Source organism: Benincasa hispida, chromosome 11 (assembly GCF_027475165.1).
Source record: "Benincasa hispida cultivar pf3 chromosome 11, pf3_genome.v1.1, whole genome shotgun sequence".
Lineage (NCBI taxonomy): Eukaryota > Viridiplantae > Streptophyta > Magnoliopsida > Cucurbitales > Cucurbitaceae > Benincasa > Benincasa hispida.
The window spans coordinates 82,854,551-82,878,920 of NC_143488.1; the positions used below are offsets into that span (position 1 = coordinate 82,854,551).

Below are 24,370 nucleotides of genomic sequence, written 5' to 3' on the forward strand. Positions count from 1 at the left end.
TGTAGCGCCTCTGCAATCGTTCACCCCAATCGTTGCAAGAAAAACATTGAGAGGGTCAAATAATATTAAAAAAATAGAGTTAACAAAATCGCTTACCGCAATCGTTCAGCACGATCGCATTTTTTTTTCTTTGGATAAGCAAAAAGATAGTTAAATGATAATACTAAGAAGGAGTAGAGATAAGTTTAAGAATTCAGGATTTCAACGGGTACTTCACTAAGCTTGCGTCCCTCATGGATTTGAATCGCCTGTTAATGCAGGGACCAGCCACTTCTTTCTCATTCAGAGTTTCTTAGGTCCACGGAGGTGACCTTGCGATGCCAGTCTTCTTCATGATGCACTTTCATTCGTTGCCCATTAACTTTGAATATGTTGGTTCCATCATCATTAGATAACTTGACTGCGCCATGCGGAAATACCTTTTTTACTATGAAGGGTCCGGACCAATGTGACTTTAATTTCCCAGGGAAGAGTCGTAGTCGTGAGTTAAATAGTAAGACCTTTTGCCCAACTTAGAGGTTCTTGGCGCATATTTGTTTGTCGTGCCAGCGCTTTGCGCGCTCCTTGTAGATATTTTCATTCTCATATGCGTTAATTCTTCATTCCTCCAGCTTGACAATTGAAGTTTTCTCGCTTCTCCTTGTCTTTTTAAGTCAAAGTTTAGCTTCTTCACTGCCCACAACACTTTGTGCTCCAGCTCTAGTGGTAAATGACATGTTTTACCAAATACCAATGCATACGGGGACATACCTATGGGTGTCTTATAGGCAGTCCGGTATGCCCACAATGCATCATCCAGCTTTGTTGCCCAATCCTTTCGCGAAGGCTTTACCACCTTCTCCAGTATTAGCTTGATCTCCCAGTTGGACACTTCGACCTGACCATTCGTCTACGGATGGTATGCAGTAGCCATTTTATGGAGGATATTATATTTGTGCAACAATTCTTTTTTACAATGTGATTGACAAAGCGGGAGCCTTCGTCACTTATTATGGCACGTGGAGTGCCAAAACGAGTGAATATTTTTTTCTTCCGGAATTTAGAGACTATCGCCGCATCATTTGCGGCACATGCCACTACTTCTACCCATTTGGACACGTAATCGATAGCTAACAAAATTTAGTTTTGACCATTCGATGGTGGGAATGGTCCCATGAAATCAATGCCCCAGACGTCGAACAACTCTAGTTCCAAAATAGTGTTCATAGGCATCACATGTTTCCATGAAATGATACCCGTGCGCTGGCACCGGTTACACTTCTTCACGTAGTCATTTGCATCCTTAAATAGTGCTAGCCAATAGTATCCACTTTGTAATACTTTAGCTGCGGTGCACTGTCCTCCAAAGTGCTCGCCATTTGGGGAATCATGACATTGCAATAATATGCGTTGTTGAGTAGCATTCGGTACACACAGTCATAGAATCTGGTCTGCCCCTTCTTATACAGATTTGGGTCATCCCAAAAATATAATCTGCATTCATGCCTGAGCCGCCTCTTTTGGTGGTCAGTGTAATCTTCGGGAAATTGCTCGCAAACCAGATAATTCACTACGTCTACGTACCATGGCAATTCTTCAATATGAATAGCTGCTCGTCTGGGAACACCGTGCTCACCTCTGATTGATTGCAGTGAGCCTCTGGGTTTTCCAATCTGGATAAGTGATCTGTAACTTGGTTCTCCGTCCCTTTGCGATCGATTATTTCTATATCAAATTCCTGAAGGAGGAGAACCCATCTAATAAACCTTTGCTTCGCGTCCTTCTTTGTCATCAAATATTTTATCGCCGAGTGGTCAGTGTGGATGAGTACTTTTGTTCCTAGCAAATACGCTCTGAATTTCTCCAACGCAAAAATTACCGCAAGCAGCTCTTTTTTTGTGGTGGTGTAGTTAGTTTGAGCAGGATTCAAAGTTTTGCTCGCATATGCGATGAGATGTAATATTATTTTTCTCTTCTGTGCCAATATTGCTCCCATCGCATACCCGCTCACATCACACATTAATTCAAAGGGAAGTGTCCAATCTAGTACGATCAACACGGGCGTGATCGTCAATGCATTCTTCAAAATCCTGAATGCGTTGAGGCAATTTTCATCAAAGTCAAATTTTCTATCGGCCTCCATCAACGCACTCAACGGTCGTGCTATTTTTGAAAAGTCCTTGACAAAACGTCTGTAAAATCCGGCATGCCCCAAGAAACTTCTTACAGCCTTTACACTTGTTGGAGGTGGGAGTTTTTCAATTGCTTCAATTTTTGCCTTGTCCACCTCTAACCCGTCCCTAGACAACTTATGCCCCAACACAATGCCCTCCTTCACCATAAAATGCCCTCCTTCACTAACCCGTCTCCTCACATCTTTTCAATATCTTCTCCAAGTTGGCAAGATAGACTTCGTATGTGTGCCCATATACAGAGAAGTCGTCCATGAATATTTCTACAGAGTTTTTAAGATATTCTGAAAAGATGGCCATCATGCACCTTTGGAAAGTGCTTGGCGCATTGTAGAGGCCGAACGACATGCGACGAAAAACAAAAGTTCCATATGGGCAAGTGAATGTGGTATTGTCTTGATCTTCGAGAGCAATCATAATCTGATTATAACCGGCATACCCATAAAAAAAATAATAGAAGTTATTTCCAGCTAGACAATCAAACATCTGGTCAATTAAAGGTAAAGGGAAATGATCTTTCTTTGTTGCCACATTCAGCTTGTAGTAGTCCATACAAATCTGCCACCCGGTGACAGTCCTCTGTGGTATCAGCTCGTTATTTGCATTAGGGACTACCGTCATCTCACCTTTGTTCGGCACCCACTACATGGGGCTGACCCACGTGCTGTTTGCTATCGGATAGATGATGCTCGTGTCTAACCACTTGATTATTTCCTTCTTTACGATCTCTTTCATAGCAGGGTTAAGTTTGTACTGATGTTTGATCGATCCCTTGTGGTTTTCTTCGAGACGAATTCTATGCATACAGTATGCGGGGCTAATTTCTCAAATGTCTGCGAGCGTCCAGCCAATCGCTCTCACATATTTTCTTAGAATGCTCAGCAGTGCTTTCTCTTGGTCTTCATTAAGTTCAGAGGAAATGATTGCTGGTAGCTTTTCATTCTGCCCCAGAAACGCATACTTTAGGTGGTTGAGCAAGGTCTTCAGCTCTATTATTGATGGTTTTTTTTAAGGACGGTTACGTTGTTTTTCTTTCTTCATTTACTATCGGCTCTTCTTCTTGGGTTGCGATCATCTCATCTTCCTTGTTTGTTTTTTCTATGATTGCATTACATGCAACAATGGATGCGGTTGCATCCTCATCTTCGTTTTCATCATCGGGCTTTTCTTCTTCATTCAAACTCTTTTCGTCGTCAGATTCATTCAGGTCTTCTTTGTCAGGATACTTCATGGCACGGATAGTGTCAAACTTGAGCTTCTGTCCATTCATTCTTAAGGTGATCTCTCCTTTGTACACATCAATCTGGGCATGACCGGTTGATAAAAATGGTCGCCCCAGGATGATGGGCACATCCTTATCGGCTTAGTAGTCCAAGATGATGAAATCGGCTGGTAATATAAATTTGTCGATTATGACCAGCATGTCCTTCACCTTCCCCTCTAGATGCACCAGAGATCTATCGGCTAATTGAAGAGTCACTATTGTGGGCACAAGTGCCTCACATTCAGCTGCTTAAAAATTAACAGAGGCATCAAGTTGATTCTGGCTCCAAGATCACACAATACTTGCCTGATGTACAATCCTCCAATGGAGCAAGGTATAGTAAAACTCCCAGGATCGCGCATCTTTGGTGGGATTATAGATTTCGAGCTCTGCGTCAAAGCCACCATGGCAAAATTACCAGTGCCTCTCTTATTGGTCACCATATCCTTTAGAAACTTCACATATGCGGGCATCTTCTCAATTACTTCATTGAACGGAATATTAATATGCAATTGTTTTAACATAGTCATGAAGCGTTGGTACTGTACCTCGTCATTCTTCTTCTTTCTGAGTCTCCGTGGGAAAGGTGGCAACTGTACTCTCACTGACCCCTATTCTCTTGGCTCTGAGGTGGACGCAATCTCTGGCACTATCGCTTATTTTTCTCCTTCTTCTTCTTGAGTCATCGCAGTCTTAGGTTCCAATGCAATTGGATTAGTCTGGCTAGGCTCCTTCTTCTCCCCTGCCACAGTCTTTCCACTCCGCAATGTCATGACTTGACATTGCTCTTTACCCGTACCCCCTGGGTTGCGTGGGAGTTTCATTGAACTCGGCAGGGCCCTTTGCAGTCTGTTCTTGAGTTTGCTCGCAAACTGGCCCATATGTAGTTCCAGGTTGCAGTAGACATTGCTTGGTTTTGAAGCACTGTTTCGTTCTTCTCGATACATTGCTTCAACAAACTTTCCAAGGAGGAAGATTGTGGCGTCTGCGAACTGCAGGCTTGATTACTCGTCTGACCGTTATTTCGCGGGAAAAATTCGGGTGGCCCTTCTTTTTGCGCCACTGATTGGAAATTTTATTGTTGATTTTTCCACGCAAAGTTGGGGTGGTTTCTCCACCCAAAGTTGTACCTGTTCGAGAATGGTTTATTCTTCACAAAATAAATAGACTGTGGGTTTTGCGGGCATTCCTCCATCACGTGTCTTTCACCACAAGTCGCACACCTTGCGGCAGTCTGATTGATTCCATTCACTTGCCCATTATGCGGTGTTGGGCTGTTGATTGCGATTCCCTGTATTAAGTTCATCATCGCAGTCATCTGACTCTGAAGTGATGCGATAGCACCATTGTTTGCATCATTATCCTTTATTCTCAATCTCTGATCGCTCTCTCCACAGTCCTTGTGATTTTTAGAGATGCGATCGAGGATGTTCTTGGCCTCATCATACATTTTATCTAGCAGACCTCCAACGATTGCCGCATTGGCAGCGGTCTGCGAAGCAGGGTTTAATATGTGATAATAGATCTCCATTTGCAAGCAGTCTAGTAATCCGTTGTGTGGAAAGTCCCTTACCAGCCTCTTAAACCTCGCCTAGGCATCTTTGAGCGATTTGTCCATGTCCTATTCAAAATTGGTTATTAATTTCCTTCTTTTGGCATTCTCAATTGGTGGGAAATATTTCTTCATAAACTTCTCTACTACTTATTCCCAAGAAGTGATCTCCCTCGGTTCAAGAGAATACACCCATTTTCGTGCCTGATCACACAGAGAAAATGGAAATAAAGTTAGTCGAACTTCTTCAGTAGAGATATTCAGGAACATAAAAGTATTGTAGATTTCTATGAAGCAACAGAGGTGGGCGTGCGGGTCCTCACCACACCTTCCTCTGAACTGTCTAGCAGTCTAGATCATTTGCAGCATCACTGGTTTCATTTCGAATCAAGATCCATCAAGGGCAGGCCTCATGATTCCTGGGGAGAAATCGTAGAGGTTTGGCGATGCATAGTCTCGAATGGGCCTATTGCGATCATTTGCCAGTAGGATTGGATACGTAATGACATTGTTTTCATTTGGTACTCCGTTTCCAGGTTGCTCCGCCATGTCGTCTTTATCTGATTGTTGTTGATGGCGGCTATCTCTCAATCTACGTCGGAACGTCCTCTCAATCTCTGGGTCGTAATTCGCCAGAGATTGAGAGCTGCAAAGAAATTAGAAAAATTACCGTTAGTACACTGAATTGCCGAAGTCCTTGACAACGGCGCCAAAAACTTGATGCGCTATTTTATGTGGTGAAATAATGGAATGAATTGTGGTGATGGGAATGCGTTGTGCAACAAGCTTTCTCAGCAGAATCCAAGTATAAACCCTACTGAGTTTCCTGGCAAGTCCAAGGTCAAACTCAGGGACTAATGAAAATGGTATGCGGTGATAATTTTTAGGAAGACTTTGCGGTAACCAATAAATCAAAGAGTTGTTTTGGGTTGTTGTTTGCGGTATAAAATAGATGTATGCGGCGGAGTTACGAAAATAGTTAATACTACTAAATATGCGATCAATATGCGGGGAACGGGTTTAGAAGGTATTTAGCTAACACTTCCAAGGATTGCGTTCATGTTATGCGATCATGCAACAATCATACAATAGCAAATCACTTCTCAATGCAAATGAAACGACTTATAATTCTAGAACGCATGCGATATATGCGATAAGTCTATAGGAAATACACATGAGCCTCTATTCTTGTTTATGCGATGACAATTGATATTCATACATACAAGGCGGCCACATAATATCATAACCTATCTCTATGGTGCATGCGATGCATGTTGGCAAACATAGCTTATCTCTAAGTCCCTATCTCTCGTCTATGTAGATCTAATCTCGCTCTGTCGAGTCTAGATTCTAACCTAGCTCTCTCAAGTGTTAGGTTCTTTCTTTAGACTCTCTCTCAAGTAACTCTAAAAGGATGTTGGGCACAACATAAGACAAGATAATCACTGATAACTTGTAGAAATACAAGTTATTTATACTACCTTATTCAGATATTGCGGCCAAAAGAGAGTAAATATGCGTTGATTGTATGAAAATTAACTAAGAAATACAATAATTATAAATTATCGCAAATACATCCACTAACATCATCAAGATGGTAGAAGAGGATATTTCTACTCTATTTTGTAGGAAACCAAGTCACCGCTTGCGATGAAAGCTCAGAGAGAAAACTGAACAACGCATCTCTATCACATTGCACCCGTCAATCAACACTGAAGAAACGATTAACGCAATGATGGCGCAATGCGACAGTCGATCCCGAGATGAATTTCAATCGCATGCGATAATAAAAACAACACCACATGTGAGCAACCGATCGAAAGATGCAGCTGAGCAACGCAAACGCGAAGGATTGTTACACGTGTACAACTAACCGTTGTGCAGATTTGACGGTCCGATTGCATAACAGAAGGAATATTTATTCCTCCATCTCTGGAATTTCCATAATAATAAATGGGGTCCACAAGCCAAGAGTCAAAGCTTTTCACCTATAAATACCCCCATAGAATTTAGAGAAGATATACTTGATACGAGGGCTAATTGATGCAAGATTATTGAGAGAGAGGTTGAGCTGAGTACTGATCGGAAGAAATTCGAGAAGAGAAAAGAAAAGGTCGAGAGGTGAGTCTCAGTGCAATTCTGTCAAATCCCCGTTGTGAAGCTCTGTGCTTAGATCCCTTTTACCGGTTGAGCAAGCCTGAAAGGGAAGCTCATCCTTCCACCCGATCCATCCACGCCAGCAAGCAAATCTCCATCTAGATCGGCGCCAAGACGTTGACGATTATTTATATTTGTTTCTAACTCTATTTCATCAATTGTCTTTCATTTTTTTAATCTCTTCATTCACAAATCATGTATCAAACGCTAAATAGTTTTATTGAATGTCTCGATCATTTCTATTTCCACCATTCTGTCTATTTTTTTTCCTCCATTAATCGTTTTCTCCATGAAGTTTTCTTAATCCCTTGGTAATTAATATGAATTAAACGAGTAACTTAAAATGTGATAAAGAGATAAATGCGTTTAACTAAGGTATGCTAGACGGCATCTTCACCTGTGAGAGCAGAAGTAAATATGCCATTTTGATCTGTCGAGAGAAGGTTAGAAGAATGCATTAACTAAAGCGAATAGTACTTCCAGAGATGGAAGCAACCTTTCATTCATCACGTTCGTCCCTGTTTCACCACAGAGATATGGGAATGCAGCCGATCACTGAGAGATGTACGCCAAGGGAAAAACACCATACTCGTATCTTTAACGTAATTAAGGAACTTGCGCTGTTTGTATTTATTATCTTTTCTGTTTCTGCTTCGCACATAAGACTTACCACCACATAACACGATCTTTGTATCATCTTCACAGTCAGCCTCAACCTCGGTATCTTGTATCATAAAACTTGTATCTTGTATCATCTTAGGTTAGGTTTACTTTATTGCAATTTATTTTATTATCGCATTTTTACCGCTTTACTTTACTTTATCGCATGTTGAAATACTTGTACACAAAACTCTTTTATAAATTGAAAAACCCCTCGCATTTTGAAATACTTGTACACAAAACTCTTTTATAAATTGAAAAACCCCTGGTCGCATGTATCACAAACATAATGCAATAACCTCAAACAGTCCCTGTGTTCGACCTTGGATCACACCGAGAAACTTGCGGTGGAATTACACTTGGTTCCAACGCAAGGAAACTTGTGACAACGCACAACATACTACAAGAACATTCATTATTAACGCATATCTAGAAGTAGTACCGCATGGACTTAAACCTTGCATTGTAGTTTTTATATTAAAAATTATGTCAAAAAGTTTATGGCGTCGTTGCCGGGAACTGGTAACGTGGACATCGACTTGTCGCTTAGATTAAAAAATTTGCGTTACAAGTTTATGGCGCCATTGACGGGGATTGGTCAACGGTTATTGTTTGAATATGTTTGTAGTATTTTGCAGGACAGATCTCTTTGTACTGGCTGTTCAACGCGGAGAGCAGTCTGAAGGCTTATGAGTGCTGGAGTAATTCGAAAATTCTAAGCGGACCCAGAGATCAAGTGTATTATTCGCGCAAGAGTTCATCAGGGCTAAATCAAGTAGTGAAGAAGCATGGCTAATGAGAATGTGGCACCCGCAAGGAACCAAAGGGAAAATTTGCCAATGCAAGATCCAGTTTTTCTTGCTGCTGATCATGACGTCCCAATGAGAGACTATGCGGCACCGGATTTCTACAACTTCTCACAAGGAATCGCAAGAGAAACAGTTGAGGAGAATGTAAGCGTTGAAATAAAACCAATTATGCTACAGATGATTCAGAATATGGGTCAATTCGAAGGATTACAAGGAGAAAACCCACATGCGCATTTGACGAATTTTATAGACATGTGCAGCGCATTCTCCATGCCTGATGTGACTCGAGAAAGACTTAGGTTATATCCCGTATACAGTGCGGGATGAAACGAAGAGGTGGGCTCATTCGTTAGAGCCAGGTGAAATTGACGCATGGGAACAGTTGGTTGATAGGTTCATGAACAGATTCTTCCCTTCAGCCATCAACGGAAGGAGATAGAGGGATGTGTTGGATTTTGAGCAAAAGGGTTATGAAACCTTGAGCACCGCCTGGGTGCGATTCCGACAGTTAGTGAAGAGTTGTCCGCATATCGGGATTCCTGATAGTATTCTGATGGAAATCTTTTACAATGGTTTAGACCAATCAATGCAAGCAGTTGTCAATGCCTCTACAGAGGGAGGATTAATGAACAGATCATATACGGAAGCAAAGAATATCCTGGATCACATCTCGCGACATTCTGATGAGCGGATTAATACCGGGCTCGAGGTAAGAGGTCTAGAGCAAGAAAGAGTAGAAAGTGTTGATGTGTCAACTGATACAATGAGCGCACTGGTCGATCAAATGACCTCACTCCTCCAGACGGTGGCTAACCAACAGAGAACTCTCTCTCAAGGATCAGTGCACTGTCTACGATGAATCGTTTGGCAACATCTACAACCCTAGTTGGTGGGATCACCCAACTTTTAATTGGGACGAGAATCATAACCAGGAGGGCCATAGTTTCTATCAGAACAGTTATCAAGGGGATAGAAGCAACCTTCTGGACTTCATTACTTCGGACTGTAGCCCAGGTAATTCTCAAGGCATACCACCCTGTGACCAACCGTTCTTATATGATACCTCTTGCAGCACCTCATCTCTAGAGTCATCGTTAAAACATTACATTGAAAAGAGTGAGGCAATGAGACAATCGCAAGCTGACTCTCTTAAAGAACTAGAAGAGCAGATAGATCAGCTTACGAGGGAATTAAAGAAGAAAACGCTTGGTACACAGCACAACAATTAAGAAGTAACGGGGCTGCGAGGTAAAGAACAATGTCATGCAGTGACATTGAGGAGTGGCAAAACAACATCCCCTATGCCATCAGTACCAGATGCGACAACAAGATCAATAGATCTAACTGTCAATGATAACCAATCAAACAGTAGTGAAAAAAGTACTAGTTCAGAAGCAAGTTCACGTACAAAAGATGAAGCTCCTCAAGACTTGAATTCTCAATCAACGCAACCTCCAAATAATGAAACACAGCAAGAACAGGACCTTAGCAAGCAGCCCACTAAACAAGAAGAAAGGCGGGATTCTCCACCTTTCCCGTCCAGGCTGAAGAAGAAAGATGATAACAAACAATTTCAGAGGTTTCTAGACGTTCTCCGACAGCTACACATTAACATTCCCTTAATAGAAGCACTAGAGCAGATGTTGAGTTATGTAAAATTTCTCAAGGATATCCTTTCCAATAAAAGAAAGATTGGGGAAAATGAAACAGTTGTGTTAACATATGAATGCAGCGCGTTGTTTCAAAACAATATCCCCACTAAAATGAAGGACCCTGGGAGTTTTATATTCCTTGCACAATAGAAGGGAAGATGGTCGGGATCGCGTTGTGCGATTTAGGGGCAAGCATAAATCTAATGCCCTTGTCGATTTTTAAGAAGCTGGATATCAGCAACGCAAGACCAACCACAATCACATTATAGTTGACCGATAGATCAATAAAGCATCCTGAGGGCAAGATAGAGGATGTACTCGTGCAAGTGGACAAGTTTATATTTCCAGCAGATTTTGTCATATTGGATTACGAAGCTGATAGAGAAGTCCCTATCATCTTGGGTCGCCTATTTCTCACAATAGGGCGAGCACTGATCGATGTGCAAAAAGAGGAATTGACCATCAGGGTCGATGATCAGGAAGTAAAATTCAATGTGTTCGATGCGTTGAAGTACCCAGGTGAAATGGAAAACTACCAATATATGAGGAACTGCGGGAAGAACATTTGCACGAACCCCTGAAGGAGCTGGAGGACAAAGATTTTGAAATCCATGCAATGTTGGAAGAGGACTGCGCCACGATTCATGTTGAAACAAATTATGAACCGCTCAAGTTATCTGAACAGACATCACAACGCATTAAGCCATCTTTGGAAGAACCACCTATGCTAGAGTTAAAGCCGTCGCCCGTGCACCTTAAGTATGCTTACTTAGGAAGTAACAATACGTTACCGATTATCATTTCCACATCGCTGAGTAAGGAGAAAGAATATGCGCTCATACAGATCCTAAGAAATAACGCAAAGGCCTTAGGGTGGACCTTGGCAGACATTTGAGGAATAAAGTCCCTCGTATTGTATACACAAGATTTGTCTGGAAGAAGGAAAGACAGGATCGGTAGAAAGGCAACACCATTTGAACCCGGCTATGAGGGAAGTCGTAAAGAAGAAAAATGGGAAAAATGCCACTTTATGGTGGAAGAAGGAATAGTTCTGGGTCACAAAATCTTTTAAGCATGATTGGAAGTTTATCCGGCAAAAATTGACGCAATTTCCAAGTTACGCCCACTAGTGAACGTGAAAACACTTAGGAGCTTTCTGGGACACGCTGGGTTTTACAGAAGATTTATTCGCAACTTCTCCTAGATCACAAAACCCCTAAGTGCGCTCTTTGAAGTTGACCCAGAATATAATTTTGATGATGCGTGCACCAAAGCATTCAACACATTGAAAGATGCGCTCATCACCGCACCCATTTTGGTTACGCCAGACTGGACGATCGTTTGCATTGATGTGTGATGCTAGCGAATATGTTGTGGGCGCAGTATTAAGTCAGCGCAAGAACAAGGTATTGCATCATATTTATTATGTGAGTAAAACATTGAATGATGCGTAGGAGAACTATACAACCACAGAGAAGGAAATGCTCGCAGTGGTATTTGCACTGGAGAAATTCCGACAATACTTGATCGGAACAAACGTTGTGGTATATAGGGATCACTCCGCGATCAAGTATTTGATGACAAAGAAGGATGTAAAACCAAGGCTTATACGGTGGGTGTTGCTATTGCAAGAGTTTGACCTAGGGATCAAAGGCCGGAAGGGCACCGAGAACCAAGTCGTGGATCATTTGTCAAGATTGGAAAATTGCGAGGTTTAAGGTAAAGAAAAAGATATTGAAGAAAGATTCCCTGATGAGTTGCTGATGTCAGTAGGCATTAATGTTCCTTGGTATGCGGACATTGTGAATTTCCTTGTTTGCGGTCAAATACCAGATGACTATACTTACCAGCAGAAGAAGAAGCTAAGACATGATGTCAAATTTTATTTTTGGGACGACCCATTCCTATATCAACTTGGTCTTGATTATATATTACGTCAATGCGTTCCTGAGCACGAAGTTAAGCACATTATGGAGATGTGTCATGAGTCCCCTTACGAAGGACACTTTGGGGGGCAGCGGACTGCGACAAAGGTCCTACAGTGTGGCTATTTCTGGCCAACACTGTTCAAAGATGCCCAAGCCTACGTTGTGTAATGTGACAGATGTCAGAGAACGGGGAATATGTCAAAGAGAAATTAAATGCCATTGACATCAATCTTAGAAGTGGAATTATTTGATGTTTAGGGAATTAACTTCATGGGCCCATTTCCACCATCAGAAGGTCATCACTATATCTTGGTTGCGGTTGATTAAGTATCAAAATGGGTTGAGGCTATCGCATGTGCCAAGAATGATGCGGCCACAGTGGCGAAGTTTCTTAAGAAGAATATTTTTGCTCGATATGGGACGCCACAGGCCTTAATCAGCGATGAGGGCTCTCACTTTATCAACCGCATAATTGCCAACCTATTGAATAAATTTAACGTCAGCCATCGAGTTGCGACTGCTTATCACCCATAGACTAATGGGCAAGCAGAGATTTCTAACAGAGAGATCAAAACTATCTTGGAGAAGGTAGTCAATACTTTTAGGAAGGATTGGTCACCCAAGCTTGATGAAGCACTATGGGCATACAGGACTACCTATAAAACACCAATTGGCATGTCCCCGTATACCCTGGTCTTTGGAAAGGCTTGTCATATGCCACTCGAGTTGGAACATAAGGTGATGTGGGCATGCAAAAAGCTGAAGTTTGATTTAGCAAATGCGGGGAAAGTCCGGAAGCTACAATTGAATCAGTTGGTTGAATGACGAAGTGACGCCTATGAAAATGCCAAGATTTATAAGGAGAAAACCAAAAAGTGGCATGACGACCGCATAAATGATCGGACATTCACCGAAGGTCAACATGTATTACTATTTAACGCTCGTTTGCGATTGTTCCCAAGAAAGTTGAAATCTCGTTGGTCTGGGCCATTCAAAATCAAGACTATCTTTCCTCACAACGCAGTGGAACTAACAACCTTAGACGAGAACAACACGTTTAAAGTCAATGGTCAACAAATTAAGCCGTAATATGGAGGCGACTTTGAGCGACGCATGGACACCATTGACTTGAGCAAGCAGGATTAAACTACTTGCAGGGGAAGCGATTGCGGTAATTCTGAGAACTTCTTTCAATCAGCATCCCTATCTATGTTTACTTGCTTATTTACTGCTTTTTAGAAGTAGCATTTAATGCTTTCTGTAATTCTTTCAATTTAATTTTACATGTCATGTTTAATTCTTTCAATTTGTATACATTAGTAGTGCGGTTCTTTGATTTCTTTGAATGATTGGATGAAAAATTAGACACCGCAAAGTCTTTTCGATTTGCATTTTTTATGATTTTAAAGAAAAATTAAAAAAAATGGTATGTAATTCGATGATGGGTGCATTGTGTGTTATCAAGAGACACCCTGCGACCATTACACCCAAATGCATTGCGTTGAGGGGTGTGTTGTGCGCGTATGTGTTCTTTGCCCGTCCTTAGGAAAATGCACTATGTTGAGGTAGTGTTGCGCTGGTAGCAATACTGTGCACCTGATCCCCAGAAATGCGTTGAATTAAGGGGTGTGTTGCGAGAGTGCAAGCATTGTTGCCTGTCCTCAGCAAAAATGTATTTGCGTTAATAGAAGCGCGGTGTTAATTTTTAGCGTGCACCCATCTGAATCAAATTCAAAAAGATAACGTCTCAATTTTTAGCGTCCTAGGTCATGTTAGCTTAGTTCTTATCAACCCATTCAATAAATTTAGCTACTCATGCGTGCTTTTAAAAGAGTGAACAGATGTAGATAAACAATTTCTATTTTATAGATATAGAGTTAGAATACAAAATAACAATATGAAATGAGAATAAAGACCCTGGTAGCAATCTCTTGCTCCCCAAGGCTTTTACACTGTTTTTCTCTACTCTGTTCAAAAGATAGTCTCGCTCTTGCGAGAGTCGACCCTCTCTCTGCTTTTTCATGCCTCTGGGTTCTCTCTCGAGCTGACCAGAGCGATCTTCCAGCGTCTCTCCCCTTCTCTCGCTCCGCCTTCTAAGTAAAAAGGAAAACTATGAACAAGGCTACTTCTATCTAAGGGAAAATTATCTAACTGTCTGAACTCCTTTACTGAAGGTTGTCTTCGGTATTTATAGAGCTTTAGGGTGAAAGGATTCTTGTCTCTTATGATTGCACTGAAGGGATGACATTAATTCTCTGTCTGATGCGCTAAATATTTTTCATCGAAAAGTTGAGTGTACTTGCTACAGTGGTTCGTTAGCGGCTTGTCAACTTGATTCAGAATCGACTGTCATCAGCTTTTTGTCCCATCGTGATTTATTATGCTTTTCACCCAGATGCACCCACCAAATTGCGTCGACTCTATGCGGCAATTCTTCTTGAGCGGATATTTGTAAGCGCAAATCACTGCAAAGTCTTGCGGTAACGCTGCGTTCGACCGTTGATTTCTTGTGATTGCAATTTTCGCCTTGCGTCAACGCATTTCTGCACAAAAATACATAAGTTAACTGTTTTCATGCGATGGATGCATGCGACCACAATTATGAACTTAATACTTTTTTGACGCAATTTTATATATTTTATCAACGCAAACCTTCATTGTTTAATAACTTAGCACTATAATAATGTGCACTTCTGCCCGTTATCAGGGCCTTCTTATTTGCCCGTGTCCATCGCTCATATGCCTCCCGAATATTTCGAGCGTCATTAGGAGTTGGAATAGGAGGACAGGCCCCCGTAAGAGAAAATATGAGATCCTTGATGATGATTAAAATAGTCGTGATCATGTGTTTCCATGTTGAAAAATTATCGCTAGTTAGTTTCTCGACGCTAAGCAATGCTAAAGTGGCGTGGCCCTTTTAAAACTTGTTGCTAAAAAATGAACAAACTTTTATAAGATTTTGCTAAACCACAATTTAACCAATTAATTTTGCAAAACAGTTTCAATTACCCTAAGTGAAAGACTTCTATTTTGCAACGATACCCCAGCGAGGCAGGACAAACATCACCAGTGAGGTGATCAGTTGCCCCTTCACTGGGATGAGACCTTCTCAACCATTAGGCAAAACCAACTCTTGGAACTGAATCTAATAGCAACCATTTATTTGGTCCAGAACTTTAAACCTTTAACAATTCCGCGTAAGTGTGACCCCTCACTTTCGGCGCTAAAGTCCCACCCTAATGAGCCCACCGTAGAGAAAAGGCATATTAGGACAAGAGACTAAATAACCTTATCCTCTTATAGGAGATCAAATAAAGAAATGTGCAAAATTGCCATCCTATAAGAGGACACTCCCAGGGTGCCTCGAGGCGATGTGCAGAAATTTTATTCAATCCAACGAGGGATACTGTGGGATATGTTGTCGCACTTCCCGCTCCCACTTGCTATGAACACTCTCTCCATCCACCTTGATATTGACCTACCCAAACACCATCCTTTAAGGAGACACTCCTAGAGTGCCATGAGGTCGAGGGTAGATCTTACAGTGTGGACTATATAGGAGAAACATAAAAGGTTTAAATGAAGCATCATATGCTCCAAGTACCTCCCACTGAATGTTCTACCTAGGGGTTCATTAACCTAGACAATCCAGCTACTGATTTCAGTCTAAGTTATCTTTTTAAGTCCACTCATAAACAACTTTTGTCTATGAAATATGAACAAGTTCAAGTATTCACATTTAAACACTTTAATGGACTGTTCTTAACTTGCATGCATGCATCAAATCTATCTAATTCACCTTTCCAGGTAGGTTCCCAGGTAGGGGTGTTACGTTTCTGTCAACTTAAATACCCCAGCCTAGTCAGAACCCGCCTTAGAAAAAAGATCGCTTATAGATAGATTTGCTACACTTTAATATTTTATTAGTCAATTTAATCCTATTAAATTGATTAAAAGATTAAAGCCTGAGGTTGTTAATCATATTAGAACTGTGATCTTAGGTCTATGTCATCCAAGTTTTAAACATTTTAAAACCATGAATTAAACCTAAGTGAGCATGCATGTCTTTTTATTGCTTTTAGTTCTAATTTCTCTTTAACCTTTAAAAAGAAACAACTAAAACACATTGCACATAACTAGTTATTTATAATGCTTATAAAGTAACCTATGTATCATGCTTCATGCAATGCCCGGTCATTACTATACGTAACTTTTATATACATGCAATAACCAAGCAAAAATGCTTTCCATACACCTTTATACTATAACAATTGTAATATAAAGATGATGCATGTCAACGCTTTTTATGCATGCATAAATATAACTCTTATATTATATGATGCATGAGCATGCTCTTACGTAATTTAAATCATGCTTCTTTAAATTATAACAATTATAATAAAGAGATGATGCATGACCAATGCATAACCTAACGTGAGATTTTTCTATATGTGCATACCATATGACATCTAATAAACATACATCTCATGTATAAACCAAAGATTAATGGACCGGGATGAACCTTTACAAAAAATCAGAATGAAATAATTCTATCTATTACATTTTCATCAAGCAAACAGGTTCACAGGCGAATCGAGTCTTGAACCGCCGGGTGAAGCTCCATCGTTTAGTAAACACCATGGGTAAACGATCACTTAGCACACATTAGACGATAGCGCAAAAATGCTAAACGATCGCTTAGACGACAACAAGGCTGCGAAGCCTGATCGTCTAGACAATCGCTTAACATGCGAAGAGGTAAATGATTTACTTCACGATCGTTTAGTCAAGTATTAAGTGATGAAGCTTGTTGAACTAAACGATCGTCTAGTGCGCGCACGCATTAAACGACTTCTAGTATCCGATACTCAGCGATCGCCTACACGATCCGATCAACTCTTGATCATCTTCTTCCTCGAAGAACAGCAACCCTTGCTTCGAACTTCTTCACGAACGACTCAAAACTCAAACTAACTTTGAATTACATACTCAATAACAATTAGTTATGCCAAAAAACGCAGGAGCTTTTACAATTAACCAAAAAAGTAAAAGAATTAATCAAACCGAGGTGTCATCCCAGAAAACTCCATTAATCCACATATCCACGAAGAATTTAACAATTAAATAGAGAGTAGATATGTTGCACCCATCGCGAATGTATATGCAATTCTTTGCATCAATGAAATTGGAATATTAGAAACCTAACTCTGATACCAATTGAAGGAACTCTTAAACAAGAGTGCCTATGAGTAGAAGTGGATCTTTCCGATTTCATTGTGACAGAATTACCACACATACATTCTAACATACAGGTATGCATTAAGACACCAATTACTGGCATGCTTTAACAAATAAAATACAAAAGATCGAGAGACTTACCAGTTGAAGACTTTCTTCAATCAAACTCGGTCCAACGAAAGTGAACTCTTCTAGCTCCTTATTGTCCAACAATCAGTCGCCTAGCAGCACCACGGTCGTCTACACGATCAGCAGTGCACGAATAAACAGCAACTGGGATGACACTACTACTCGAAGCCCTCGGTATTCTCAGAGTGAGAATCCAAAGGGTAGGAGTTGATGGAATTGGTAGAGGAGAGGAGGAAAAATACGATCGTGTAGAACGAACAAACGAGTGGGAGATAGTGAAAACTATCGTATAATTGGGTGCTTGTTGTTTAGGTTGTGGTACACGATCGTGTAGGTTTAGCTAAGTGATCGTATATCAAATGGTAAGTGATCGTTTAAGTCTGCTCAGCGCGTTAAGCGAACATATAGAAAACCTAAGTGGTCATTAGAAATCGAGGGCGATTGTTTAGTACGCGGGTGTGCGGTCGTTTAGGAAGCTGGGCATATTGTATAGGCTCTCAACCTGAGCGATTGTATAGATTCACACCGTGAGCGATTTTTCTTGCGTGTATTACAAAATGAAAACAATTTTCATTTTATTTTTCAGTTACAAGAACTGAATTCGAACTTCCTACTTTTGCATGATTTCGAAGAAATACTCGGCCAATTATCTCATAACCGCCTAATTAATTAAATAATGAATATAGTCATATTATATTCTTAACCTATAGTTTAATATCTATATCAACTATAATGTTTTCTCCTTTACTTTATATAAATCATATTTATATTTAATTTTCTTCAAAATAATGTATCTCATACATTTAGTCAATTATATCATATATATAATTAACCAGTTCAATTATATCATATATAATCGAGCTCCCTCTTGTCAATTTGAACATTTCAAACTGATCCAAAAACTGATTCTCAACTTTATCCAAGCTACCAAGGGGACCTTATGGACCTATGGCTCGAAACTCGAACGGTACGTGAATAGCTGATTAAACTTTTTAGCCACGAGATCCACCATCTGTTAACTGCCAGATATTCCACTAAAGACCGACAGTTGAACTCTTCTTACCACAAATATATTTTTGTGTCCATCGAATATAACCAATCATGAATACGATAACCCTTCACAGATGCTCGTAAGTACAGTTGGGTCAATTTACCGTTTTGCCCCTGTAGTTACATCTCGCTCCTTAAGTACCATTGATCACTCTAATGAACAATACAACATAGTCCAACTAAGTGTGAACAACTCTCGGGCCAAGAGAAGGTGTGTGACGCCACATTGTTCAAGCCCTGGAATCAGCCATTAACAGAGCTATCTATTTACTTACCCCTACTTTGGGGAAGGAGTGAATTCAATCTTGTGTAGTTGAGTTCCCAACTCCCAAATCAGACGAATCCCCAAAGTGGTCGGTTTGAGTCGGCGGCCTGGCCACTCGCACCTATGCAAATTAAAGGATTGCCCTCAATGGCAGGATTTCCCAACTCACTTAGGATTGAGATCATGTTACCTATGGTCATCCTAATGAAGTGAAGTCTTTTTCATGAATGGTGTTATATAATGAGACGTTAACACTTCGTGGTCAGGACTTATACAAACTCTTTGTATAGGATGCCCCCCCCCTCCCGCATGTCCCGTACACGAATGATCAGGATCAGACCATCTGTGACAAGTTATGACACTTGTAACTATTCCACAAAGCGGGCCACATCCGCAACGTTACCAGGATAAGGTTTCTCTCCTATATCCATATACTACAAACCATTTTGGTTATCCCTTAAGACATGATCCACTTGTATGTCACAACATACATGCTTAAGTTACATACAGACAACCAGAGATTTTAGGTTTATTGGTCTGTGGTAAAGCAAATAAAACATTAAACTGAGCAAAATCAAGAAGTGAAGTAAAATTTCATATATTATACATCACAAGTGTTTGTACAAACTGTATACAAACTAGGACACAAGACTTTAGGGCATCAATCCCAACACGTTGTTTTACAGCAGCTTCAGTGGTTCCACCATATGTGTCTTCAAGTCATAGAGGAGAGTTGATGATGCCTGATACTTCTTCATCTGAGACAGACGTTGAAGTTGGTCAACTATTTTTTAGTAAAAAGGACTTGAAAATGCGATTATCTATTTTGTCTATCCACAAAAATTTTGAATTTAGGGACAGGAAGTCAACCAAATCTTAGTTCACTGTCGAATGTATTGGGAAGACTTATAAATGGAGCCTTCATGCAGTGAAAATGGAAGGGTTTGATATATTCAAGATCACAAAGTACTGCAGTTCGCACACATGTTCCATCAAAATTCTGAATCACAACCATAGACAAACAACTGCTGCGGTTGTTAGTTAGTTGATTAAAGATAAGTTTACAGGCATAGGACGTATTTATAAACCTTGCCATATCGTTGAGGATATGAGGAGAGATTATGGCGTGAACATAAGTTGTGATAAAGCGTGGTGTGCAAGGGAAGCCGAATATGATCTCACTAGAGGTACTTCAGAATACTCATACTCCATACTACATGCTTATGAGGAAATGTTAAAAATAGAGAATCCTGGTACAGTGTTTGAGATCAAACTTGAAGATGATGTGCATTTCAAGTATATGTTTATGGCATTAGGGCCTTGTATTAGAGATTTCACAAGCTATTGGCCCTTGATAATTGTTGATGGGTCGCACTTGAAAGGAAAGTACAAAGGAACCATGTTGGTTGCAGTTTCTATGGATGGGAACAATCAATTATACCCACTAGCATATGTAATGGTGGACAATGAAACCGATCGATCATGGAAATGGTTTATGTTGAATTTGAAATGCAGTATTGGAGAACCCGATAATTTGGTGTTTGTGTCTGATCGGATGGTATCTATTAGCAATGTTATTCGTGCATTTTTTCCCACGTCATTTCATGGATTGTGCACGTGGCACATAGAACAGAATCTTATTACAAACTTTAAGGATAGTACCATTGTTGGGATATTTAGATATGCAGCAAGGGCATTTCGCATGACAGAGTTCTAGACAAAATAGGACGAACTCCGTAGTTTTCAAGACGTTACTGTTATGAAATATATGGAAGACATCGATCTTCAAAGATGGGCACAAGTTTACCAAATAGAACGAAGATATGATAACATGACGTCCAACAGTGCAGAATATTTCAATTCGTTAACTAAAGAGTATCAACTATTGCCCATAGTATACTTGATTGAACGTGTTAGAAGAATGCTCCAATCGTGGTTCTACGAATGGAGGAATTACTGGGCATCTCGAACGACATTGCACTATGATTACTGTGAAACCTGATTAGTAAGTGAGGTCGATAAGGGCAGACGATATCGGGTTGAGCCTATTGATTGTTATTGGGTCAACATGCGAGATAATCAATTGGACGGTATTGTGAATCTTCACACGAAGAAATGCACGTGTAAAGCATTCAACTCACTTGGTATCCTATGTTTGCATGCAATTGTGGCCACCAAAGAATGAAACACACCAATTGTGGTCAAGACTAGGAAACTTACATCACACTCAACCCATAAACTCGGTTCAATCAATTCCTTGAAAAATTGCTTCGATAGTGGCTTAAAGGAATTCTCTCGAACCTCGTTATCGATATTCTCATATGTGATTTAGCCCCTCGTTTCTGTAAAGATATTAAGTGGAACGTCATGTGCTACGTTGTACCCGACAATCACTATGAATAGTGACATTGGCACACCTAGGAGAGGATACTTAACATTTTCAAACGGAAGGTGTACCCTAGAATCCACACTTTTCTTCTTTAGTTGAGCTGGAGGTGTATATTTATCAACACCTTTCCTCTTACGAGTAGTTCTTCGAGATTCCTACATAAACAGATAACAAAAAATTACTCATCAAGAAATATAAAAAAGTATAATTTCAAATCACGAAATATAAACAAAGATTACTGATCAATAAATTACCCATCAATGTAACTCCTTTCGTGGTCGTAACAATATTAGAAGTGTCGGCCTGGGATGTCAGACATGTCGGCCTCTTTATGTGGCATGGTGAGTAAGTCAGACATGTCGGCCTCTATAGGTTGGACGTCAGTGGGTGATGTTGTGGTATCGAGCTTTGGAGGGGGGATAGAAGTAGATGTAGTAGTGGTATTTTGAGGCTCTACAGGGGGGATGGGAGTATGGGAGGTAGTCGCATCAGTGGTATCGAGATCCCGAGATGGGATGAACGACATCATGGCATCTTCACTTGTATACGGGATGGGTGACCTTGTCGTCTCCTCAATCACCGTGGAACTTGTCAATTAGTAAACTAAAATGATGAGTTCACGAACACGTAAAAGCTAAACACGTAAAGACATAAAATGATAGTAAATGCAAACCTTGCACATAGATTGCAATAGTGACAGGATCGCCGACAATTGTCCTTTCATGTCTGTCATGTTTTCCGCGATCTTGGATACACGACTATCTAAATACGATATATGACAATCCAACCTCGATGGTGAGTTGTAAATGCTTCGCAGGTATGAATAAATATAATAGTTAGGATTGGCTCCCTCCGTAAGAGTAGCACACTCGGGACACTCTTCATCCATAAATCGCTTTCTATGGGAATCCGCAAGATGGACATCAGGTGGGTCCAACTCATCCTCATCACGTATGTCCCTCACCACATCATGGAACATATCATCACTAGGTGTGTATGTCCCTCCCCCACCACATCATTGCATCCTTGTGCTTAGAATGCTCGTGCTCATCCCCTCCCTCCACCCTTCCACATTCAGCATCATCGTGCTCAGAATGCTCGTGCTCATCATTGTTACCTCCATGATGATCATCACCGTCGCTTTCAAAACTACCCTCACTACCCTCACTACTCAACCTACTGCCAATTTCAGCACTATCATCATTGGCACCTAGATCGAATATAGGTTGTTTGTCCACTAGGGTATCTCAAAACTCCCTCTCAGCATCGGTCATGACAAGACCTTCTTTAACCTTTGTAATTAACAACCCAGTAAAATGGTTAGTGTCGATTTAATAATCAAATAAACATATTATAGAGTAAACGTACATTGTTAGACTAGAATATGTCTCTTTTAGTACTTTGAAGGACACTGAGTGAGAGCATGACCATCGTAATATGAGAGGCAAAGCCACCTTACTCCTTCGCTCCGCAATGTTCCTAGCTATCGATGCTGCTAAAATCTCGTACGTCTATACCTAAATAAAATTTAACATATATTAAGAACAATAGTAATGTTAAATCAAACGACACGATTATTATGTTAAGCAAATTTACCTGGAACGCTTGTGAAAATCCACGCAAATAGTACTTCATGATGTAATTTTTATTTCCTTTCACCTTCGTCTTGTATAAACTACTCTTATCATTCAATGCAGTCTTTAGGACATCGAGTGTCCTTTCCCAAGTAATGGTACCATAGTCTAGACTGTTGTAATACTCTATGTTTTGAATGTCCTTAAAACGTTTAAGCACACTTTTCTGCTTGTTATTTCCCATCATTGCAACTTCCGTGTAGTACACTAATGTGATCTTCACAGCATCCTCGTCATCTTCAAACTCCAACTCCTTGTATTTTTCTTCTAGTAGTCTAACATGTAAGGTGTCCTTCGGCACCTGATTATGCAAGTTCATATAAGAACTGCTCATTCTGATCGACTCGCGTAGGGGATCGCCACACACCAATCATTAACCAAAAAACCATCATTTGAAAATGTGACGACCTTTCCACCAACAGAGACTCTCATTGAGTCAGCTCTCGTGCTTTTCACTTCTCTCAACACCATATGATGGATAACTGGGCTGTTGAACACCATGTCAATGTCTATAAATCGCCCAAAAACTATTCTCTTGAACATTTCTAGCTGTCTTGGGGTAAACTTCTCCTTCATAGTTTTGTTCACATTAGCAATGTGGGCCAAGCTCATTACTTGACCAAAAAATTGATCGACTACAAGTATTCTGAAACGTGTCGACATCTTAAATCACTCCTGCATGAAATAAATATTCAATCAGTAAACTCCTTCAGAAAAAATTGTAAAAAAACATCGTGTTTAAGTCTCGCTAGAACCATTATCGCTGGACATTGTCTTGTTAGTATCGCTCTCTTTGGTGTCGCTCTCTCTAGTAACTCTCACTTATCTCGCTCACATTCTTTCTTTTTACTCGTCTTCAACCACAAAACACATCGAAAACAAAAAAAAAACAAACAGAAAAACCACAAGTTCACAATATTTCTAAATCCCGTAACAACTCACTTTTTCCAGTGTCGCTCTCTCTAGTATTGCTATCGCCGATTTCACTCTCACTTATCTCGCTTGCATTCTCTCTTTTTACTCGTCTTCAACCACAGAACACATCGAAAACCAAAAAAATAAACAAAAAAACTAAAGATTCACAGTATTTCTAAACTCATAACGACCCACCCTTTCTCCATTACTGATCAGTTTAAGACATTTTCAGACATAGATTGAAATCACTTACTAATCAGATTCGATTTTTTGGCAGTAGTGGAATCTTTTGCATGCCCAAATGATGAATTTTAAAACATAGCGAAACCATCCAGAGCTTATGAGCGATACAAAACCGTTATGCTGGAAGAGTTTTTAGTTTTGGTTGGTTTTTAGTAAAGGGGTAAGAAGACAAAGAGAAGAGGGCAATTTAGATAATTTGGTATGACAATGATATTGATCAATTGACATTATTTTTTAAAAATGGATAATTTGATATTTTGAACAAAAGAAATGGGTCACATGTACAAATTTTCCTAAATATTAGGTCGTTAGCC

General features: G+C 40.3%; 1 protein-coding gene across 1 annotated transcript; it reads left to right on the forward strand.

Moving 5' to 3' along the window:
- Positions 1–19,983: 19,983 nt before the first annotated feature.
- On the forward strand, positions 19,984–20,592 carry LOC120090864 (protein FAR1-RELATED SEQUENCE 4-like). Its single transcript, XM_039048566.2, has one exon. It carries the CDS (start codon positions 19,984–19,986, stop codon positions 20,590–20,592), a length of 609 nt encoding a protein of 202 aa, XP_038904494.2.
- Positions 20,593–24,370: the final 3,778 nt, after the last annotated feature.